The sequence below is a fragment of the Eublepharis macularius genome, chromosome 8 (genome assembly GCF_028583425.1).
Source record: "Eublepharis macularius isolate TG4126 chromosome 8, MPM_Emac_v1.0, whole genome shotgun sequence".
Lineage (NCBI taxonomy): Eukaryota > Metazoa > Chordata > Lepidosauria > Squamata > Eublepharidae > Eublepharis > Eublepharis macularius.
Window position 1 is genome coordinate 100,829,437 of NC_072797.1, and position 20,790 is coordinate 100,850,226.

Genomic DNA, 20,790 nt, shown 5'->3' on the forward strand with positions numbered 1-20,790 from the left:
ATCAATACATAATTTGCATATGTCTCGGTTAAAATTACCAGTTGCCATCACACCACATCCTTGACAACCCTGAAGCTCACACTTTGTCCATTTCCCATACACAAGGAAACAACAGGCAGGAAAAGCTACACCGTAGCTGATATTTGTTGAAGCACTAATTAATCTTTAAAAGAATTTAACAGGTCCCCCCCTTTGAAGTGCAAGTTCACATGTTTCACATTCTGCTTAAATCAAAACCCTGCTAAGCCCAAAAGTCTACATAGTCATATGCCAGTTTTAATGTTCCCCTTTAAATTACTCAGCAACTACCTTAGCCTTTGCATACTGTAGCCATATTAAATTGCTACACAGTAAATATTAGACTGTACAACAAACACTGTACATTTGCACAGTACTGTGAGTAGATCGAGCACATGACATATGCTGAACGTAAGGGAACTGGACTAAATACGCTTCAGTTTTTCAAGATTAATGCTGAAAATTAATTCTGAGGGATTATGGGCAACCTGTTAGAAATGGCCATTAATTCATTAAGTCATTAATTCAACACTAATAGTGAAATCCTAAGTACACTCTCCTGGGAGTAAGCACCATCGAGTAGAATTCAGTAGGATTCCAAATAGACCTACTTAGGATTGCTCTGTAAGCTAGCAGCATTCACTACTAGAACTGTACCAGTGCTTTTGAACCTCTGATACAAGTGAGCAAAGCCAACTTAACTGCTCTGTTGTAATTTGGCAACATGTGAACTCTAAATGTTTACCATATTGAGGCAAAAATGACACCACAACAGAAATTTGCTTTTGCATTTTGTCCAAACATGAACAGTTTTTTAAAAAGATATCAAATAACACTGACATCTTAAACAAAGAAGTCTCAACAACATCTAATTAAACTTTAAATCAAGCCAGGGCCGTTTCCAGATGGCTTACCTGAAGCCGCTCCATGCCGCAATGTTGTGGATCGTGCCGGGGAAAACGTGCTATTTCACGTTTTCCCCGGCACGATCCACAACATTGTGGCATGGAGCGGCTTCAGGTAAGCCATCTGGAAACGGCCCAGGTGGGTCATGGTGAAGCCACAAGGAAGTCGGGACAAGAAACAAACAAAAAATGCTTCACTGTCCAATGTCACGGACTGGATTCAACACACAACTCAAAGTGAATACCTTTTAAGTTTTTTTCTGTAAGTGAGGGTCATGAAAGCTCCATCCCTAGCTGCTTTTCTCCCATGCCTGCTCTTTCCTGCAGTGACTTAAACTGACACCCATGATTGGCACAGGGAGACTTCTGAACATTAAGAACCTCATTAAGATGACAACATGCAAACTGTTAGAATTTGTGAAAACAACAGGATTATCAATTTTCCTATACTGAACACAGAAAATATTTGTAGTTTGATGCACCTCACAAAAATAAAAGAACGGAGATAGAATTCTGTACAGACTGGCTTAAAATGAAAGTAGTACTGGCAAAAAATACATGTATAACTTTTAACCTTTTTATACGTTTTCTCCTCATTTTGTTTTCCAGAAGAGGGATCTCCATTTTCAGTTACAGTCTGCATCTGAAAAGACAGAATACATAAAGTAGCAGGCTTTGTAAATAATACATTCAGTCAATTGCTTGGCAAGGATGGGCAAGAGCCTCCATCAGCAGGGCAGCAAGAAAGAAGCCCACATGCTCAACTGTCACTGCTAGATGTAAGGCAGCCTCTTATCCCTCCATGCACAACAAGCACCTTGTGCATGAGGCAAGGCAAATCCATGCATGGAAACACTGCTTCTGTCTTAAAGACAAACTCTGATTTGATATCATTTGAAGAATGTACACTTTCAGACCATGCCTAAACACTGTTTTTAACAATTTCAAGAAAAGCTAAAATTTGGCTTTTCAATAGATTCTGTAACAAAAAACTTGACTTCTGTGCTACTGCTAACCAAGAACCATGTACTTCAACATTTTGGACCTCTAAAAAAGCTATGTTAAAATGAACCACCACAAACAGAGCAGCAAGGTATTGACTAAATACTGCACCTATCCTTTGCCATTTCTCAAACATTCTTTCTTCCCTTTCCGACCACTATATGAAAATAATTGCCCATTTTAAACACTGGTAGATTTTTATGATAGTGTTAAAATTAACTCACCTTGCTTAGCTATGTTGCAAGTAATCTGGAGCTGAGAGGGACAGTCAACCTATTCATTGATGCTGTCTGTTCTTCCAAGTTCCTTGTTAAAAAAACCAAAAACGTCAAAATTAAACACTCTTCTAACTGAGACTAGAATCTAATAAGCAGTGAATACATATAATTCTAGTTATATATTGTGTCAATCAATAGAGTCCTCCTTTGCGTGTTCTAATATAGCTTTTGTCCTAGATACAGTTAATGACCTCCTTATTATAAAACATTTATATAATGTAGTAAATGAACGCAGCATTGTACAAATAGCAGTTAAAACCTAACACCTGTCTTGAAAGCTTTATAATAAGGGGACATAATAAGGTTGCACTAAAGTAAATTCTGCTTTGAAAAATCTTCCCATTGCAACTTAAATATTTATTTATTTAAAACATTTATATGCCACTTTCCCACTCATAATAAAAGACCTACCTAGCATATGCTAAACCTTGCAAATAGTTTGTTTCTGACTTTAGAATCTGAGACTTGCAAAATTGGAACTGTAGGGATTCCCCCCCCCATAAAATAGGGGCTTTTCAGCTGGAACGCGGGGGAACGGAGTTCCAGAACCTCTCGAAAACGGTCACATGGCTGGTGGCCCCACCCCCTGATCGCCAGACAGAGGGGAGTTGAGATTGCCCTACACACTGCCGAGCGGCACGAAGGGCAATCTAAACTCCGCTCTGTCTGGAGATCAGGGGGCGGGGCCACCAGCCATGTGACCTTTTTATCCGAGGGCAACCCACTGAGTTCCACCACCTCTTTTCCCAGAAAAAAAGCCCTAAATAAAATGTATGTATGAAGTTTTTCTAGACAGATACCCCCCACACCCACTGCTAATGCTATTTAACAGAATTCTCACCTCTAAACATATTTTTTACTACATCAATATTTGGAAATTGGCATTTATAGTTTTGTTTCTGAAAGTTGGAAAGTGATTGTGTTTTTCTCTCTGTCAATATTAACTAATAGCAGTGTTACAAAAAGCAGTGTTACAAACAAGCATTATATACATGACTTCTGCATTAAAATAGTAATAATTCAAGTCTGCGTTCAAGTTTTAAGAGTTTCAATAAATCATGAAAAATGATAAACCCTTCCAATGCCAGAAAAGCATATTTCAGTATATCAAAAACCTTTTCAAGCTTGTAATTTAGTATTCATTCTAATCATTCCATCTAACACCGTGTTACTTAATGCTGTCTTTGATAGGAAATTTCAAAAAATGGAGTGGGGGCTAGAAAATTGATTGCTACATTTTGCACACTCACTAAAAATGCATACACTAAATTTAAAATGCATGTCCTCAGACAGTTTTGAATCCTCGCAGCAAAATTGTTCAAGAAACCTATCTCAAGGGAAGCTGTCACACAAATATAAATATCAAGAAAGAGCAATTCAAGCAGTTAAGTATTACAGCACATGCAAAAGACTTGCAAGTCAATGCTGAGGTATTTTTTTCCTGCACAGAAAGGGTGTTCCGATATCCATCAAAATGACAAACAGGGTGCATGAGCAATCTCTCTTCATGAAATTTCTACTTTCTGCAGAGCTTCTTGCACAGAATTTGCAAACTATGTGTATTTTTTACTCTTGTGCAGGGTCAGGGTTTTAACAGGAGAAAATCCTGTTTTCTGTTGGCACTGCACAGCAAGTCACAGAATCAGGCTTTTAGTACAATTTGTAAGTTAGAACCAACTTTCAGTTAATACAGGCACCATACCTACACTGAGCCACTGTGTGCATTTGTCATCATTTACCAGCTTTTTCACACTCCTGTATAAACGTGGACTAGCATTGGTGTAAACCTCAGCAGGGGAGTACCTGCATCTAGCTGACTCAGCATAGAAAGGGAGCCAAACCACTTGGCTATTTCAGGCAGCTGACTGTGTGAACCAGCCCTTAAAACTGTGGTTCCCAGCACATCTACTGCCAAGAAACTGATCTGGAGTCAGGGTACCTGACTGAAGGCATGATGAAAGCACAGAATATAATACACCACTATCCTAAGATACAATCAGAACAGGTGTGAATGTAACCATGTCGTTTTTTTCCAACAAGAAACCATTCATGCTTGATGCAGAAAAAAAGGTTTGTTTGTGTGTAATATATTTGGATAAATTATTCAGCAATGTTTTTGTCCATGTGAAAAACCATGGTGCTGTAACATTGCCAAGGTTAGGGAGACAGACAATGATCTCCTGACTAAAGGAATCATTTGCCACACAAGTTATACTGAACTTGCCTATTTATGAAAGTTTCTTCCATTCCTGAACTGACTTTGCATTCCTGCACATTCCCCATATCTAACAAACTGCCCCAAGAGATGATGTTGTGGACAACCATCGCCCAGAAAATTAAGGAGAGCACTTAAAAGATGGGCTTCTAAGAGAATATGTTTAAAAGTATTATTATACACTTACGTTGACAGAATATTCTTATGTCTTAGCTTTACCACTCCCAGTCCTTCACAGACCACCCAGTCCTTCAAAAGGAATACTATTAATACTAATTATTCATGTTAGAAACGCCGTCAATGTACAGAATTTGCAAGTTGTGTTTCTCAAACAATGTCACAGTCATCTATATTTAGTGGGAATTCCAAGAGTACAATCCTGAACCGAACATTAACGTTGATGGATTTTTAAGAGTGTAACTGTTTAAGATTGCATTTCCAGTTTTGTAATATATTTCTGCTGAACAACGTGTCACATTCTTGCATATTTACAAAATCCATTATTTAGCTGGAAAGTACATCCTCTAATTCTTGTAACTTTTATGACGCCCTCTTTTGATTATAGCAAAGGGAAACTCCTGGAGTGCCACACTATTTGATCTCTGCACGACACTAACTATGGTAGTCAGAATGTGATCACTATTAAAAAAACACTAGAAAAGGGTGTTCCTGTAAACACAAACCCCAGAATCAGTGTCCTGCGCTCAGTCTAAAAGGTTGGCTGCTAACGAAGATTCCAGTAGAGACCTTTTCCCAGTTAGGTGTATTCCAAAGAACAGTGGTTTTCAAGCAGTGGGTTGTGACTAGGGCTGTCAGTCCTTTGCTAGGGGCGGGGGATCCCCCATTCCCACCATCCACCCTCCCATCCTCACCTAGCCAGCGGGGGAAACACAGGCCTCCCAGGGTTGCGCTCCCAGGCTGCGTGGCAAGCTCCCAGGTGGCACAGTGTGCTCTCGAGCAGCCTGACCTGGCCTGAATCAGCCTGGATCAGGCCCGAATTAGCCCAGTTCAGCCTGGAATGGTCCACTGTGGTGTGCAGAAGTGCTCCCATGCTCTGTAGTGGCGCGATTCCCCCCCCCCTCGCAGAGCATGGGAGCACTCCTGGGGGCAGCTGTGGCCCACATAATGACGCCACTTCCTGGAAGTGATGTCATCGCGTGGCCCCAGGAGTGTGCGTGTGCACTTTACATGCTCATGACAGACAACAGAGAAGGTAGGCGCCAGGTCCCCCACCTTCCGCCAGGAGGACAGGGGGGCCTGGCAACCCTAGTCGTGATCTTCAGGGTCATGTGCTTCCTTCTAGAAATCTACTATATATTTTTGTTGTTGTTTGGACCTGCTTCTAGTATATATGCATAGAAAGCAAGAGCACCATACCTCATCTGTTTCACACATGCAGGCCATTAGAAAAAAAAATTGATCTTTACTATGCTTTTTGCTGCAAAAATGTTGTTAGCATCCTCTAGGAGACAAGAGGACCCACTATCCGTATCAAATTGGAAGAAGAAATTATGGGATATCTTTATCATGGATAAAATTTCTCTGATTGTCTCCACTCAATAGAAAACCCACAGTACCAGTCAATTTTTTTGAACAATGGTTACCCTTCATAAATTATACAAGCAATACAAAACAACCACACAACTCTGACCACTTTGTTTACAGTTTTGTTGGCTTAATTCAAAAAGTCACATTATGTAAAGATAATGTTAGCCTCCAAGCTATGTAATAAGTTACTTCTTTCATGACAAGTTTATTTTCTTTGTACTGTAAATTGTTTGTTAATCTGTAGTGTTTGGGAAAAGTTACAAAAATAAAGAATTTAAAAAAAGAACTTGCTACTGCTATCACAGGAATGTTGAATAGGAAGACCCATCTTTCTTCTTAATGTTACCTGCCCTATTTAATAGCAGTGATTGTCTAGTAAAAATTCCCATTATAAATTTTTTTCAAGTAAATCATAATTACACAGAAGTCAAGGAAACTGCAGTTTTATAATCCAAAAGGAATGCACACAGCAATATTATTTTGTCAGGAAATGGTATATTGGTCTCAAATCCTACATTCATCAAATATACTACAAATATGAAGCAGCTTTTAAGCAGGTGCAGAATCTCTCTTGCTGACATTACTTGGCAATAGAGTTGCCAAAAATCTGGTTCCTAATCAGAGGTACCTTTCTAATCAATGCAAAGGGTTTGATTCTTGAGTCTAAATTACTCATTAACCGAAGATGGCAGTTTTTCTTCTGAAAAAAACTAGAAAAAGGAAAACAATGATACATTTTGAGAAATTTTGTCTACTTGTCTTTCAAGGTTCTTTAAAACTTCATGTTTTACCTGGAAGATACATATTAACACCATTTTATCTCAGAACAGCACGAAGCAAGACCAAATTCAAGAGTAACTTTGGCTGCTACAAAGGAGCCAAATCTTGTCGTTTGGCTGCTACGTAACTAGGTGCTCCTGTATAAATTATAAAATGGCATTTGTTTTGGCCATATTTGCTTAGTGTCCATTTTAACTTTCTAATTGTATATCTCTGAGCATGGCATAAAAGGGTGATGAGAAAGGAGGCTGCCATCAAAAAGACACACATCTGATTTACAAGAACAGGGTTGCATTGTCAAAGATAGGAAACAGAGAATCACCAGGAACAAGTCTGTTCCAGTATCAAGTTGCTAAATTCCTCAGATAAAGAGCATACCAATGTATGAAGTGGTTCAGGTCATCTGAAGACAAATGGGAGGGGGCATTCTTTTCCTCCTTTTGATCTTGATATCCATGCATATACACATACCCTCCCCCTTTGGAAATATGCAGGACTAAGCAGCAACTGGGGAGCGAATTGCAAAAACTACCTTTCATTTTGATTTTGGGGGGAATGGAAAAAGTGTTTGCTCTTACCTGTTAATCATGCATTGAAAGCCATATCATGAAAAGGCACAGAAAGTGGAAAGAAGGCTACAACAACATGGATAAGTACCTGCATTTTCTAGCCACATGGCTTAAGCACTCACCACATTCCCACTCATCAACTTAGAGTGAGGCCAATTCCATCTGCCTTTACTTTGGACTTGCCAATAACATTAAAGCCCCTTTCAGTCATTGCATTTCTGGTACTCTGACTGTGCATATGGAATGAACACTCCATACAACTCTCTCAATATGCATAATTCCCATTTCTTCTGAAAGGGGCAAGCAATGTATGGATTTCTCCATCTCAGTACACATCTACCTGATTTATATGAGATCTGGTAGCATGTACCTAAACTTGAATATATGCACGTTGCCCCTTTCAGAAGAAACAGCAATTGTATATCTTGGAAGCTTTGCATGTAGCATGCTTGTCCCATACGCATAGTCAAACAGAACAACGGAAAAGAGCTTAATTACACAGCCAAATCTTACTGGATTTCTTACAAAGCTAAATAGCCAGTTCAGAGTAGGAACCACTGACCCCCCTCTGAAATGAGTTGTTGTCATCATGTGACTTCTGACTGGCGGGAAGAACATTTTTAATATACTGGGGAAGAAAATACAGGCTTTTTAAAGACACTGAAGCAGCCACTATGAGGTAGTGAACTTCAGCAAACCCATATGAAAATAAACAGGGAAATTCTGAAAGGCATTTTGGGGCCCTTAAATGCCATTATCCCCCATCATTCAGAATAGGCTTGCTTGCAAATATTGACTACATCTCTATAAACAAGCTTACTGTGTTCATGGGAGCGTATTGCTGAGTATCCTCCAATTTCTGCAAAGAATTATCAGCAGTAGCTGTTCAGCTCATAGAACTGACATACATCAACTCTGATGCTGCAAAACAGCTTAGTCTGAATTTATGAAGCTGCCTTGTAGTAACAGATACCATTGGCTCATCTGTATTTCCCTACCGTCTAACGCCAACTGGCAGCAGTTCTTCAAGGTCTCAAGTAGAATTAATTTCTTGTCAGCCATCCTACACAAGATCCTTCTTAAATGGTGAGGGCCAAGGAAACTTCACACTCTACTGTTTTCAAAGAACTCACTTAGATGCATACAAACCAGAGAACACAGTTCTGTAAGACACTGCCAATCTTCTTGGCATTACAGATGGAGACATTCTGTAAATATCGTAACTGCAGCCTAAGGCAAACAGAAATGTAGCTAGGCAACCTCTAAAAAAACCCAACAGATTTCAACTTTTAGATCTTTGATTGTCTATCAGCATGATATGGGGATAATTCACATATACTTTACAGAAGAACATGTGAACTGTCTCAGTTAAAATGCTTGTGGTGCTGCCAGTGGCTATGAAAGATGTGTCTGTGATTACTGTTTTCACACATGCAAGACATGACTCTATGTTGGACATTACTGTGACTTCACGCACGAGTAAATTCATTCATTTTCAGTTCCACAGCCCTAAACAGCTTAAAATAGGACACAGATTACAGGTAGCTGTGTTGGTTATACAATGAATGAAAAGTCATGTAATTAATAGTTTTTAATAACAAGTATTGGAAAGTAACATTTTGTACAAGTTCTCAGCCACAACTGTGAGCTCATACATCAGTATAAGCAGATTTCTGTCCCAACTATCAGCTAGCGAGGTGGGGGAGAGATAGAGTGACACCTTTTTCACGTCCTGCCAAACACCATTTATCACTGAGGTCCTAAAGCTCACTGTTTCCTCATTCATCATGGCCCTCATTCCTTTGCTATACAATATCTGTTATTTTGCAGATAATTGTACTAATCTTTCTATCTCCTGACGATTTCTAAAAAGATTTAGAGATTTCCAGAGGCTTCCATAAGAGTTGTCCAACTCTTATGATTGCTTCCCATTGGACATGATCATTTTTAAAAGGTGGGTCTGGTAAACTATATGCTTTTAAAACACCATTGACTAAGCTAAGCTACCCTTAACAGGATGAAGTTGAAATGGAGATGATAATCTTTTTCTCCTGTTTTTACCACTAGCATCCCTTTGGATCAGTATGCTGTTTGGCAGTGTTAAAGACTTACACCTTTTTCATTTTAGGCTAGCATCCTACAGACGTGTATAGATCACCAAGCATAACTTATTACAATGTTTTCATGTAAACTGAACCAGAAGCATCTCGGCAAGCATTCGGGAGACTGGAGCCATAAACAGACAAGACAGATCTTCATACACACCTAGGGTTGCCAGGTCCCTTAATCCTCCTGGTGGGAGGTGGGAGACCTGGCATTTATTGTTTGCGCATGCACACTCCTGAACTACATACTGACGTCACTTCCCAGAAGTGATGTTACTGTGCAGGGCATTGTGCCACCCCTGGGAGCACTCCTGTGCTCTGCAGCAGGCCAATTTCAGCTCATTTAGGGCCCAAATTGGCCCACTACAGAGCACAAGAGTGTGGCAGGCTGCCTGGGAGGATCCTCCAGGAGCTGTGTTCCCCTGCCTCCCCCACCTCCCCCCCACCGCCCCGCTGGCCAGATAAGCAGTGGCAGGAGGCGGAGGAATGGTAACCCTATTCACACCTATTCAAAAATACCCCAGGTTTGAAAAAAAGCTGAAAGCTAAAACTAAAAAATACAATGGGAGGAGGTTTTAAAAAACCCAAATGATAAACGGAGCACCTATAGCTTTAACCAGATGTCTACAGTGGCTGTTGCCAGTCAACCACATAAGTTTAGCCAGTATTTCAGGCTTGGTTTCTGTAAGTAAAAGGCAGGGGGAAGAGGCAAGTCCCTTTTCAGGGTTGTTTTGGCCTTGGGGGGAAGGCTCATTGAGGCCAGGCCCAGAAGGTGGAGGACTTGATACCACATGATTTGCATAACATACCAAGGCCTGGCTACTTGCTTCTGACCAACAGAAGACCCCAATCTCAAAAGCCAGTGAAATGTAGTGGTTAGAGTTTCAGAGTAGGATCAGGGTGCTTTCATTTTTTTAACCCCTCAATGCATTTTTTTTTTTTTTAGATTTCAGATTTTTCTACAAGCCTGGGGCATTTTTCGGGTGTGTTGCAAGATTTGTTTTCTCTGTTCATGGCTCCAATCTCTAGATTTAAGTATCCACAGATTAGAGCCACTTGGCTTTTAGCATATAAGATAACACTGTAGTGACAACCACTTACTAGTATGAGACGCATACCTTCCAAAGCCAGTCCAGCCAGCTATGTGCTATCTTCACAAATCCAGGTCTTCAAATGAGAGGACTAAAGGAGAATTTTTATTTCTGAGTACACTCCACCAAAGCGGAGTGTCTTATATGTAAATAAGAGATCATGGCTACTGTGTAAATGAACAATTTTGAAAGAAAAAACCCATGGGATTTAGAGATTCCTATTTAAAGAAGCAAATCAATACAGCTGCAAATAATGCCTTCTTCCAATTCGGTCTAGCCCAGAAGATGGCCCCTATCTTGACATGGCCAATCTGGCCACCAGGATCCATGCCATGTTAACATTAAAATTAGACTACTGTAATGCACTCTACATAGGTCTTCCCTCAAAGTCAACTCAGCAACTCCAGTTGGTACAGAACACCACAACTCAATTATTATTAGGCATATTCTGTGGTCATTCCACTAGTTACCGGTCTCAGTTCAAGATTTTGGCTATCCTATACTGATTCCTTTGAGACTTTGGCCCCCCATATCTGCAGGACCACCTCTCTCCCTATGCTCCACACAGCAGCTTTGCTCATCTGAACAGGGCTTTCTACAGGTGCCACCCTTCAAATGGGCAAAATCAACTGCATACATTTGCATGCTTTATAGTGGCCCCCACCTTATAGAATGGCCTGCCTGATGAGGTTAAAAGCACTTTCCTGGCTTTCTGCAAACTATGGAAAACTGAATTATTCAGAAGGGCTTTTTTACAGGTACTGTACTGTAAGGAAATGGTTCAGAGAGATGCTTTGGTAAAGGAATAGGGACTGTAGACTATACTACTATATACAGTTACTGTAAGTACAATCCTACTGGATAGTTTCTGGGTTGTTTAAGATGCCATGTTTAATTGCTTATGCTTTGTTTCAGCATTATTTCAGCTCTGTTTCAGATTTTCTGTTTGTTTTCAAATTTCTGCAACTGAAAACACTTTTCCATAGAGATCAGTTGCTAATGGGCTCGGACTGCATTATTTCAAAAAAGATCGTATCAAACTCTAAGAAAAAACATACCATGGATAGAAAAAACCTGCAGAGTGGACAATGAGAGGATGCTCCCCCAATCCTGCGCAGTTTGGAAGCCAAGGTAGAAACAAGTTTCTGTGTGTATGCAGCCTTACACTGCAATCTTAAGGAAAGTTACTCCAGTCTAAGCTCACTGATTTCAGTGGGCTTAGATTGGAGTAACATTTCTTAGGATTGTACAGTTAGTCTTCTAATGTTACAGATTTTCAGTCAATTAATTAATTACATTTATGTACAAATAACAGCAATGGAAAATAGAACACATCGTATTTAGATAATGTCATGCCAGGTACCATCTTAGAGGAGATCCTCCCCTTTATCTCACACAGAAAGAAATGCTTCTTCCAAGATCAAACCTGCTATCCAAAATTTTGTAAATACTTAACCATTAAAAAAATCTGCTACTTGATTGACTGACATGAGAACACATGTAAACTTACCAAAAGACTTAATTTGTGAACCTAACAAATTAGTTGTATAAACATTGCAACTGTAATTTGTAAAGTCAAAATTGGCCTGTTTGCTGGATACATCGCTGATCACTGCAGCGCTCAGAAAGGAGTTAGCTTCCAAAGGATACTGTGGGCTGATTAATTCTGGCTAAATGAACGAGGTTTCTTATGTCTAAATAAGAACTGTCTTCAGTCTGTGGAAGCCTTTGAGAAACCTGCACTATCCGTCAGCATATTTATGAATAACATATATTGAATCAATCTGTATGTATACAGTTGAATTAAAACCATGCGATGTGTAAATATTAAACTACAAATTGTTTAATAATTTTTTGTTCATCATGAAATTAAAAGAAAAAACATACAGAAGTATAGTCATGAGCTAAGAACTGACTTGTGTATTTTCCATAAATCTAAATAAAGAAATGATTAACTGAATAAGAGCTGCTCCTTTGCTAAGAACAGGACGTTCCTAGTATTTTAGGCGCAAAGAGTGAAATTTATGGTTCTGATAAGTCACTTAGCAGCCTCACATAAGCAGAACAGAGAACTAAGCTTTATTAAAAATTACATTTTTATTGTACTTGTCATTCAAATGCTTGAGATAGAAAGCATATTTTTACCCCCAAAGATCTACAAGTTAGTTATTGCATATACACAAGTTCACAGTTTGTAGATACTTCTAAGCTCCACATTCTTCTTCACTAACTGATATCTGAAGTTGCCTGGAATGTTTTCTCTCAATTAAGTTTAGTTCAACATGGCTGGGTGTTGAACCCCTCCAAGCTGCGAATACAGTCCGGCACTGCGGCGCTCTTCTGGGTCACCTACTCCAGCTTTGTCACGAGAAATGGGCCTCAGAATGGGGAGAGGAGGGGCCTCCTGCTGCACCCAGCCCCCTCTGCCTCACCAGTCCTTGTCCCTCCCTCTGTCCCCAAAGAATCAGCCTGGCCCTTCCTCCTTGGCCATTCCACGCTCTGCTTCTAAAGAGATGCCTGGGAGAGGTCCCTTCCCAGGACCCACCAACCACTTCCTCCCGGGGCTTGCCCTTGGGGCTGAGACAGGTCTGGATGCCATTAGGCCATCTTGTTCATATTCCCAGGCCACCATTCCACTCTCCTTACAGACACAATAGGCTCCTGGGCAGGGCTGTGGCACATCCCACTTCACCACTGCTTCCCCTACCCTTGGCCTCAACTCCCTAAGCCTGCTTCCTCCAGCTGCAGGGAAACTGGCTCTGTCTCATTCATTGGCCGCTGCCTGAGTCCTCCTGTCTAGCACAGCAGCAGTGGAGTTGCTGCTTGTGAGCACAGTTCAGCCTCTCCCAATTGCAGCTGGGATGGGGCTGCACTCTTGCCACCTGCCTCTAACTGACTTGCCTGGTCTCCATGTCCTCCACTCAGGTGAGTGCAGGGATGGAGGTCTCAGCCCCAGACACTGGGAAAAGTTGATGTTAATCCAGTCACATATATCCTGGAACTATGTATATCAGATTACACTTTTTATGTAAGACAACTCTTGAAGACAATTCGGAAATTTCAGTTGATGCCAAACATGACTACAAAGGTATTTCCCCCCAAATTATTAAATGTTAATAGAATCAGAAAGTAAAAACTATTAAGAATTATAGGACAACATGGCAAAAAAATATCTTGGCTACGGAGTTAATTTAGATGTTTGGAAGTTTCTTTTTCCTCAAGCTTCGGGTTTCTTGATTAGTTTACTGCTTCATGAGAATGTCTGATATGATGAATCAGTAGCTTCAGTCCCCTATAAGGCTAGTTCAGTGATAAAATATAAAAAACATTTGCAGGAAACTCTTCATTTTGTGACACCCCAAAAGTGCCTTTTTACTTATGGCAGAAGTGTTCATCTGCCCAAATCTTTGGAAAATAATGGTGTAAGTAAAGTCTCCAAGTCTAGGTCAAGATTTACCTTGTGTTCCAAAAATATTTATCTTCAATTATGTGTCAGTAGTTCCAGTTCATTTATGAATGTTTGCCTTGAACATCATTACAGTAGTTTATCTGATCTTTGCCAGACATCGGAAAGAACAGTCAATCCTTCATAAGAGAAAATGAACTGATAACATGAACTATACGAGTTAATCAGATGTAAGGTTTTAACGAAATTTAAACTTGTATGTTAGATGAATGTTAGAAGTCTGATTCATCATACGGAATGTAAGCAACGTAGAGGTATGAAATTCTTTACATGAATGTTTCTGTATGTTGGATTATGATTATGAATTAAATAATCAAATACAATTTGAAAAAAATAAAAGACAATGCTACTCCAGCTGCAATGGCTCCCTATCTTCCAGGTATAATGGAAGCTTTTTACCCTTTGAAGCACTAAATGGGTTAGATCCAGAGTATCTAAAGAATACTCTAGCCATATCATTCTGCCCAGGTTCTGAGATCTATAGATCTCTATGGGAACTATCATTAGTTGAGGTTACGATAGCTGGGACCCACTGGGAAAACTCCTTCAGGAGCCAAGGCTAATGCTGTCCCTACAGGCATTCCTAGTTGAATTAAAAACATGCCTCTCCTGGACGGCATTTGGATTAGGAGGGATGGCATTGCTTATTGGCTACTTGTTCTTAGTCCAGGGTCTGTTGAAACAGTGAAATTTTTACATCAGATTATACATTGCCTGGAGCATCTTCAGGTGAAAAGGCAGTTGATAAACAGCCTAAACCTACTAAACAAACAAACAAAATACCAACTAAACAAATAAAACCAACTAAACAAACAAATAAAATACATGCATTGAGCACCATCAACTGCTCAAATAAGCATTTCAGGTTTTTGTAGTACTTCAAAAACCTGTAAAAACTGTTTGAACAGAGACGACAGTGAGATTAAAGAACCATATACACAAAACAACGACCGTTAATGTTTCTATCATATCACCTACAAGTCTCATCCACTTCCAGCCAAATTCCAATGACTAAAACAATAAAATATGTTTGTCTTTATATGTATACTTTACAATGGGGATGGTGGGGATGGTGCCTTGCAAAGATTTTTTAAAGATACAGTCAACTTTTGAATGGTGTTTTAATACAAAGAGCTAAGCATAATAAGATTTGTTATTATAAAAGGGTGTGGGAGGAAGGTTTACTTAGACAACCCTTCCAGCTACAGAATTAAAAACCATGAAAATATTCATTAGTATCTCTCTTAGTTATAAACAAAGAACATTAAGGTTACTCAGAAGAAAGTATCAGCAACTAAAAGACAATAGAAGGGGAAATGGTGCACCCTAACTAAATTTTGTCACTGAGTGGAACTTCTCCTCTCCACCCAAGCGCAAAGGCATCCTAAATCCAAGGAGCTTTTGGATGGGAAGCTCTGACAATCTCCCCTTCACTCTCCCCACTGTGAGGCAGATCTTCCTGCCAAAATTCAGTCTTTCTGGTATGACTGAGCAGCCCCCAATAGCATGTTAATAGTTGTGGTTTAGGAAGTCTGTTTGTCCGACGCGGACACACAGATAAAATTTTGGCTTTTAGCCCAGCTCAGGAACTTGATGGGGAAAAGCAGGAGCCTTCTTTTTTCTCTCTCAGAAATAGCACTAGAGACTGTTTAACGTTCAAAAAGAAGCAACAACTTTATTTAACAGACAGGTATTGAGTAAGTGCAGTCAGGGGATGGAAGTGCAGAGATGAAATTTTGTTAGTATTAAAGAATACAATTTGTGTAATAGGCAAAGTAGTATCCTTGAATCTTTTTCATATATTCTTGGTTCTTAACAGTGAGAAGTGTTTTACTTTGTAATTTAGGTACAGTAAAAATGTTTCTTCATTGACAATTCTTCTATGAAAATTCAAGTTTTCTGGAGTTAGTCACTTTCTTTGTGGACCTAACTTGCTCTTTTCTTGAAACTAGAGGGTATTTCTATCTCTTGAGCAGTCTAAAACCATTTTCCCTTCACAACAGACCCAGGGTCCTCCTCAAAGCCGAATCTCCTTTGAAACTGGGCTAGAATTAATCTTCTCCTCAGAAGATATAACCCCTCTTCTTTTTGGCTTGAAGGAGAGTCTCAACCTACTACCCAATCTCTCTCATCAAAACACACTCCCAGTTCTCTAGTGTTTGTGTAAAGTATACTTTAGCTTATACTAACACTTAGTCTTTGAATTCTTAGATAGAAATTCTTCCTCAGGACAGTAATACTACAGTTAAGGCAAAGGAGTCTTCTCTCTTCACTCTAAAGGGGAACCTGACTTTTCTTCTCAGACTTTCCAACTCCAAATTCTGTCAGAAACCAACTGACTGCCTTCAGACTGGTTCTAACTGACCAATCAGAGAAGAGGAAGTAGCCTGTCACTCAAGTTCTCCATTCTAGGGAATAGTTAACTCTTCCCCTTCCAGCTCTCTGATTTTGCTGCTCTGCGGAAACCTGATAAGTGCAACTTGTCACAGAAGCTTTATAACTTTTAAACGTAGATACGTAATAAAAGTAATAAAAGACTGTTTTATCATCCCTGTGTTCTATAGCTGACAATTATACAATCAGACATCACAAACCATTCCTTCATGATTTGTTATAACCATAATGTGTAAACCTTGATTTGTTATTACCATAATGTGTAAATTTTGATTTGTTATAACCATAATGTTTAAATCTGAGCTAACCATAACTTAGAATTATAACCTCAAGTAGGTTTGCAAACAAGGTTTGCAAACAATATACCTGCACAAAATATACTCCAATACCTACGTATAAGCAACCAACAACATCTTTCCTGTAGGCAAAACATACACATGCAGAATTCCCTCAGCCTGTCCCTTATGTGATTTATTTTCCAGATCTCTCATAATTATTGTAAATCATTTTTAAATCACTTTAAAATTATTTTCACTTGATCTTCAACATGATTGGGAAAATAACTGGGTATGTCATTCAACCATGTCCTGAACTTGTTTTTCTTAATTTGTGGGGAAAGGAGGACATCCTCATAATCCGAAAAGATCTGATTTCAATTATGATCAGTGCGGCCAAAGCCATAATCACAAAATCATGGAAATCCAAAGTCCCACTCACAATACAGCCTTGGATTAATAAATTATGGGAATTTCTCACAATGGAGAAAATCACAGACCGCATCTCAACCACTGAGAACCAGAACTTCCAATCCAATTTCTATGAGAAATGGTGGCCTTTTCTGGGCTATATGGAAAAGCAAAACAAATACTTGCAGTCAATACCCGACAATCTCAAAGTTATAGCAATTTATTAAATTTTATGTTCTTTCGTTGTCTTTACCACATATATTGTAAATACTGCCAAGGCAATTGATACGCTGTCTCGAGCACATGTTTATATTCATACTGTTTATATAGTTATATGGTTATTTATTTGGGTTTTTTTACTATTGCATATTGTTTAAAAATTCAAAAATAAATTTTTTTAAAAAATCATTTTCAACTGAATAACGTTTACTCTTAAACTGCAGTAACAACACGGAGGACTAACAGTATCTTCAATATATATCAATAGTTGTTTAAATTGGGAAAATTTACAAAAACATGTAAGTTTAGAGGGAAAGGGGGAAGTGCTATAGCCAAAATCTTAGAAACAATATTTCAAGCTGATGGTCTTATTTAACTTTTATGTAAGTAACACATATTTAGAGTTTTGTGCTGTCTGTCAAAGCCTCCAAATATTTTGTCAAGTTTGAATGTATTACTACTATATGTCAATCTTCCTTGATTAGGAATGTATGTTGGGTTGGAGGTGGAGGAATTTTCACTTTGTAGTCTGTTCTGTAAATTATTTGCAGTATACCTTTGTATATTCAGTGAATTTGGTACATTCTAAGTCAATAATGAAGATACTGACCAGAGTTAAATACAGAAGAAATCTACTACTGGACACCAGAAAAACCCCAAACCCTAGCACTTCTCAATTCAACACAATAAACTACACAAAAATAGCTTAGCCCATCTGCACGACCCATGGCCTTCTGGCTTGAATGGCCTGGGCCTGTCTTTAAGACTAATATTTTTCTGTTTAGGAACAGATGCCTAGACAGTCTATGTTCACACAGGCCAGTGCACCACAACTATTCTGAGTGTGACTATCAAGACAAATATATGAGTAATATTGAACAAGCCATTATATGCAGCAATATATTACAAATCAGCATACCTGTGGGACTGCCTCTCATCAGATGTTCCCCAGAGGCTGCTCAGTTTGGCAGACAAACATCCACTGGTGGTCCCTGGCCCCAAGGAAGTTCATCTTGCCTCAACCAGGGCCAGGAAACATTTTTGGCCCTGGCACCAGCCTGGTGGAACTCTCTGCCTGTTGACAGAAAGATTTGTTATCTTTCCACTGTTCCAAGATGTTCCACAAGGCATTTGGTGGTTGAGGCTGGTCTTCTGCTGGGGCGGGGGGGGGAGTGCATTGTCCCCCAGACTGTATTCATATGGTAGCTGGCCACCCTGCCCCACAGATTTGTTAATGCCTGATGGATTGTGCAATAAGTGTGAGCCTGTTTTAATGGATTATTTTACTGACTGATGTTTTAATTAATGCTACCATGTTTTTTGTGATCTGCTGTAGCCCACTTGCAAGGAGAGCGGAATATAAATTTAATAAAATAAATTGTCCAGAACCAAGAGGCTTGAACCTATTTGGTTTTCACAATACTGTGAAATATCTATTCAGTGCTTTAAAAACTAATTGCCATCCTCACAGAAGCAATATTTAGATTCATCCAGATTATATATATTTTCATGCAAACACAAGTAACATGCAGTACCTTCATCACCCCTATTACTACATATTAAATAGCATTTTGAGTTGTGATAGTATTTTTAGTTAACTGTAGAAAACTGGCACAAAGCAATATGAAAATCCAGTTCTGATTTTTAACAGCTAGTACGAAAGTTCATTCTTTTCTAGGCCCACAGCAAAATTCCTGTTAAATGCTCTGGAAAACAGCTGGAATAGAGAGCTGCTGCAGCATAGTGGTTAAGTGTCTGGGTTGCAAACCAGCACTCAGTTCGAATCCCACTACTGCCATGAACTCAGCAGGTGGCCTTGTGTAAGCCACTCCTCTCAGCCTCAACTCCCCAGCTGTATTGTGGGGATAAACACTGATTTTGTTCACTGTTCTGAGTGTGACACTAATCGGTCCAGAAGGGCAATATATGAGCACATCATTAAACAGACTGATGTGCATCCAATCATGAAATTTACAACAGCTCTTATAAGTTTTCTCTGAAAAACCAATATTGCTGGATTGACCAATTCTACCAGTTTTACACATACTGGTATTTTGTATATCTTATGGTGACCAATTAAATATTGTAGGAGAATAAAGCTGCAACTTTTGTGTAATTTCCATGAAAGTAATTGTTACACTGAGACATACTTCCAAGTAACATGATTAACACTGGTTTCAGGATTGATAGTAAAAGTAGTATCAGAAAGAATATACCAGTGCACACTAGAAAACATAAGCAGAGCAGGAACTTTTAAGCAGTTTCTTCACTGCAGGTGATCTAGTATGCTGCGTATAAACTGTCAAGTTCAAAAGAGGGAAGATTTCATATGGACGAGAGAACCTCATGCTGCTGGTACAATTAAACAATAAACGGTCTTTCCGTCACTTTCTGTTGCTTATTTTAAAACTGAACTGCAAACTGTATGTCTTCATTGTAAGCATGACCGTTTTCCTGCATTTGTACAATTTTGCCCAACATGTATTTCTAACGGTGCTTAGATCAAACAAGCATAATAGAAAAGATAAACCTCTATTTAAATCAAGCATAAGAACATTATGCAGGTATTAATTCCTCTTTGAGAACTGATTATAGAGCGAGTCAATGTTTATTAACAATATGGACCCTACAGGCTAAACAATGCCAAGCAGCTAATGCAGACATGGGCCATGATCCAAAAGGTTCTCGCCTGACAGATCAACACAGGAAGAAAAGCAACAAGCATCTTGAGCTTTCTTGGACACTTCTATCACATCGGCAGTTTATTCCCATAGCCTTAAAAGAGGAAATTTGCCAGGTAATAGCTTTTAACAAAGTAATAATTTAAAAACCATCAACAGTCAACAAAAGCCTCATGTTTAATAACTTAAGACCAACTGGGTTGAATCCAAACCTCCACGAGCAGACTGGACTTCATGGAAGGGATCTTAGCTGCCTTCCCTTTTTGTTCCAAGGCCCTAAAAGTCCCTCCTCATCATCAGAGTTCTTTGAGAATGTGGTATGCCATGTAGGGTGAATCAATGTAAATTCGCACCCACACATATTCTTGTACGAACGAACGGGACCTCATGCAAAAGTAGGGGAGATTTCCATTTATTTCCCCTCCTGAATGTAGTCCCTCCCCACAGCATCCTGTCCTCTTCCCAGGTGTTGACTGATGTTCAGAACTGAGGGGTAGGTGAGGCAGCAAAGATCTCTTCCTTGAGACCCTCTCCTCTCACAGAACTTTGAATCTAATAAATCCATAGACTTTACAAGTGAAAACAAGTATAATAAAGAATCCAATGGGCAGGGACTAGCGGCTCTTAATATTAGGTCACTGACAAGCTTCTTTGAGAAGCAGATGCTAAAATATCTAACAGCTACTGCTAAAGTAATCTTTGACAGAGCAATGGTACATTCAAGAGCTATTTATAAATAAGTTGTTATCAATTGAGAAACGTTTTTGCATTTCTAGAAAACACTCCTTTAAAGCATAGGTACTCAGATAAAATAATCAACACCCAATGGCATG

The 20,790-nt window shown here is 39.3% G+C and overlaps 1 protein-coding gene across 2 annotated transcripts in view; it reads right to left on the reverse strand.

Annotated features, from left to right (window-relative positions):
* The window catches only part of PIP5K1B (phosphatidylinositol-4-phosphate 5-kinase type 1 beta), a 102,492-nt gene that overhangs the window by 65,863 nt on the left and 15,839 nt on the right, over positions 1-20,790 (reverse strand). For both annotated transcript variants that reach the window (XM_054986633.1, XM_054986632.1), the window contains exons 2-3: positions 2,150-2,231; positions 1,498-1,566 (exon numbers count right to left, since the gene is read on the reverse strand). In XM_054986633.1, the coding sequence (XP_054842608.1) occupies positions 1,498-1,566 (69 nt within the window). In that variant the 5' untranslated portion in view covers positions 2,150-2,231. The remainder of the gene's footprint in view (positions 1-1,497; positions 1,567-2,149; positions 2,232-20,790) is intronic.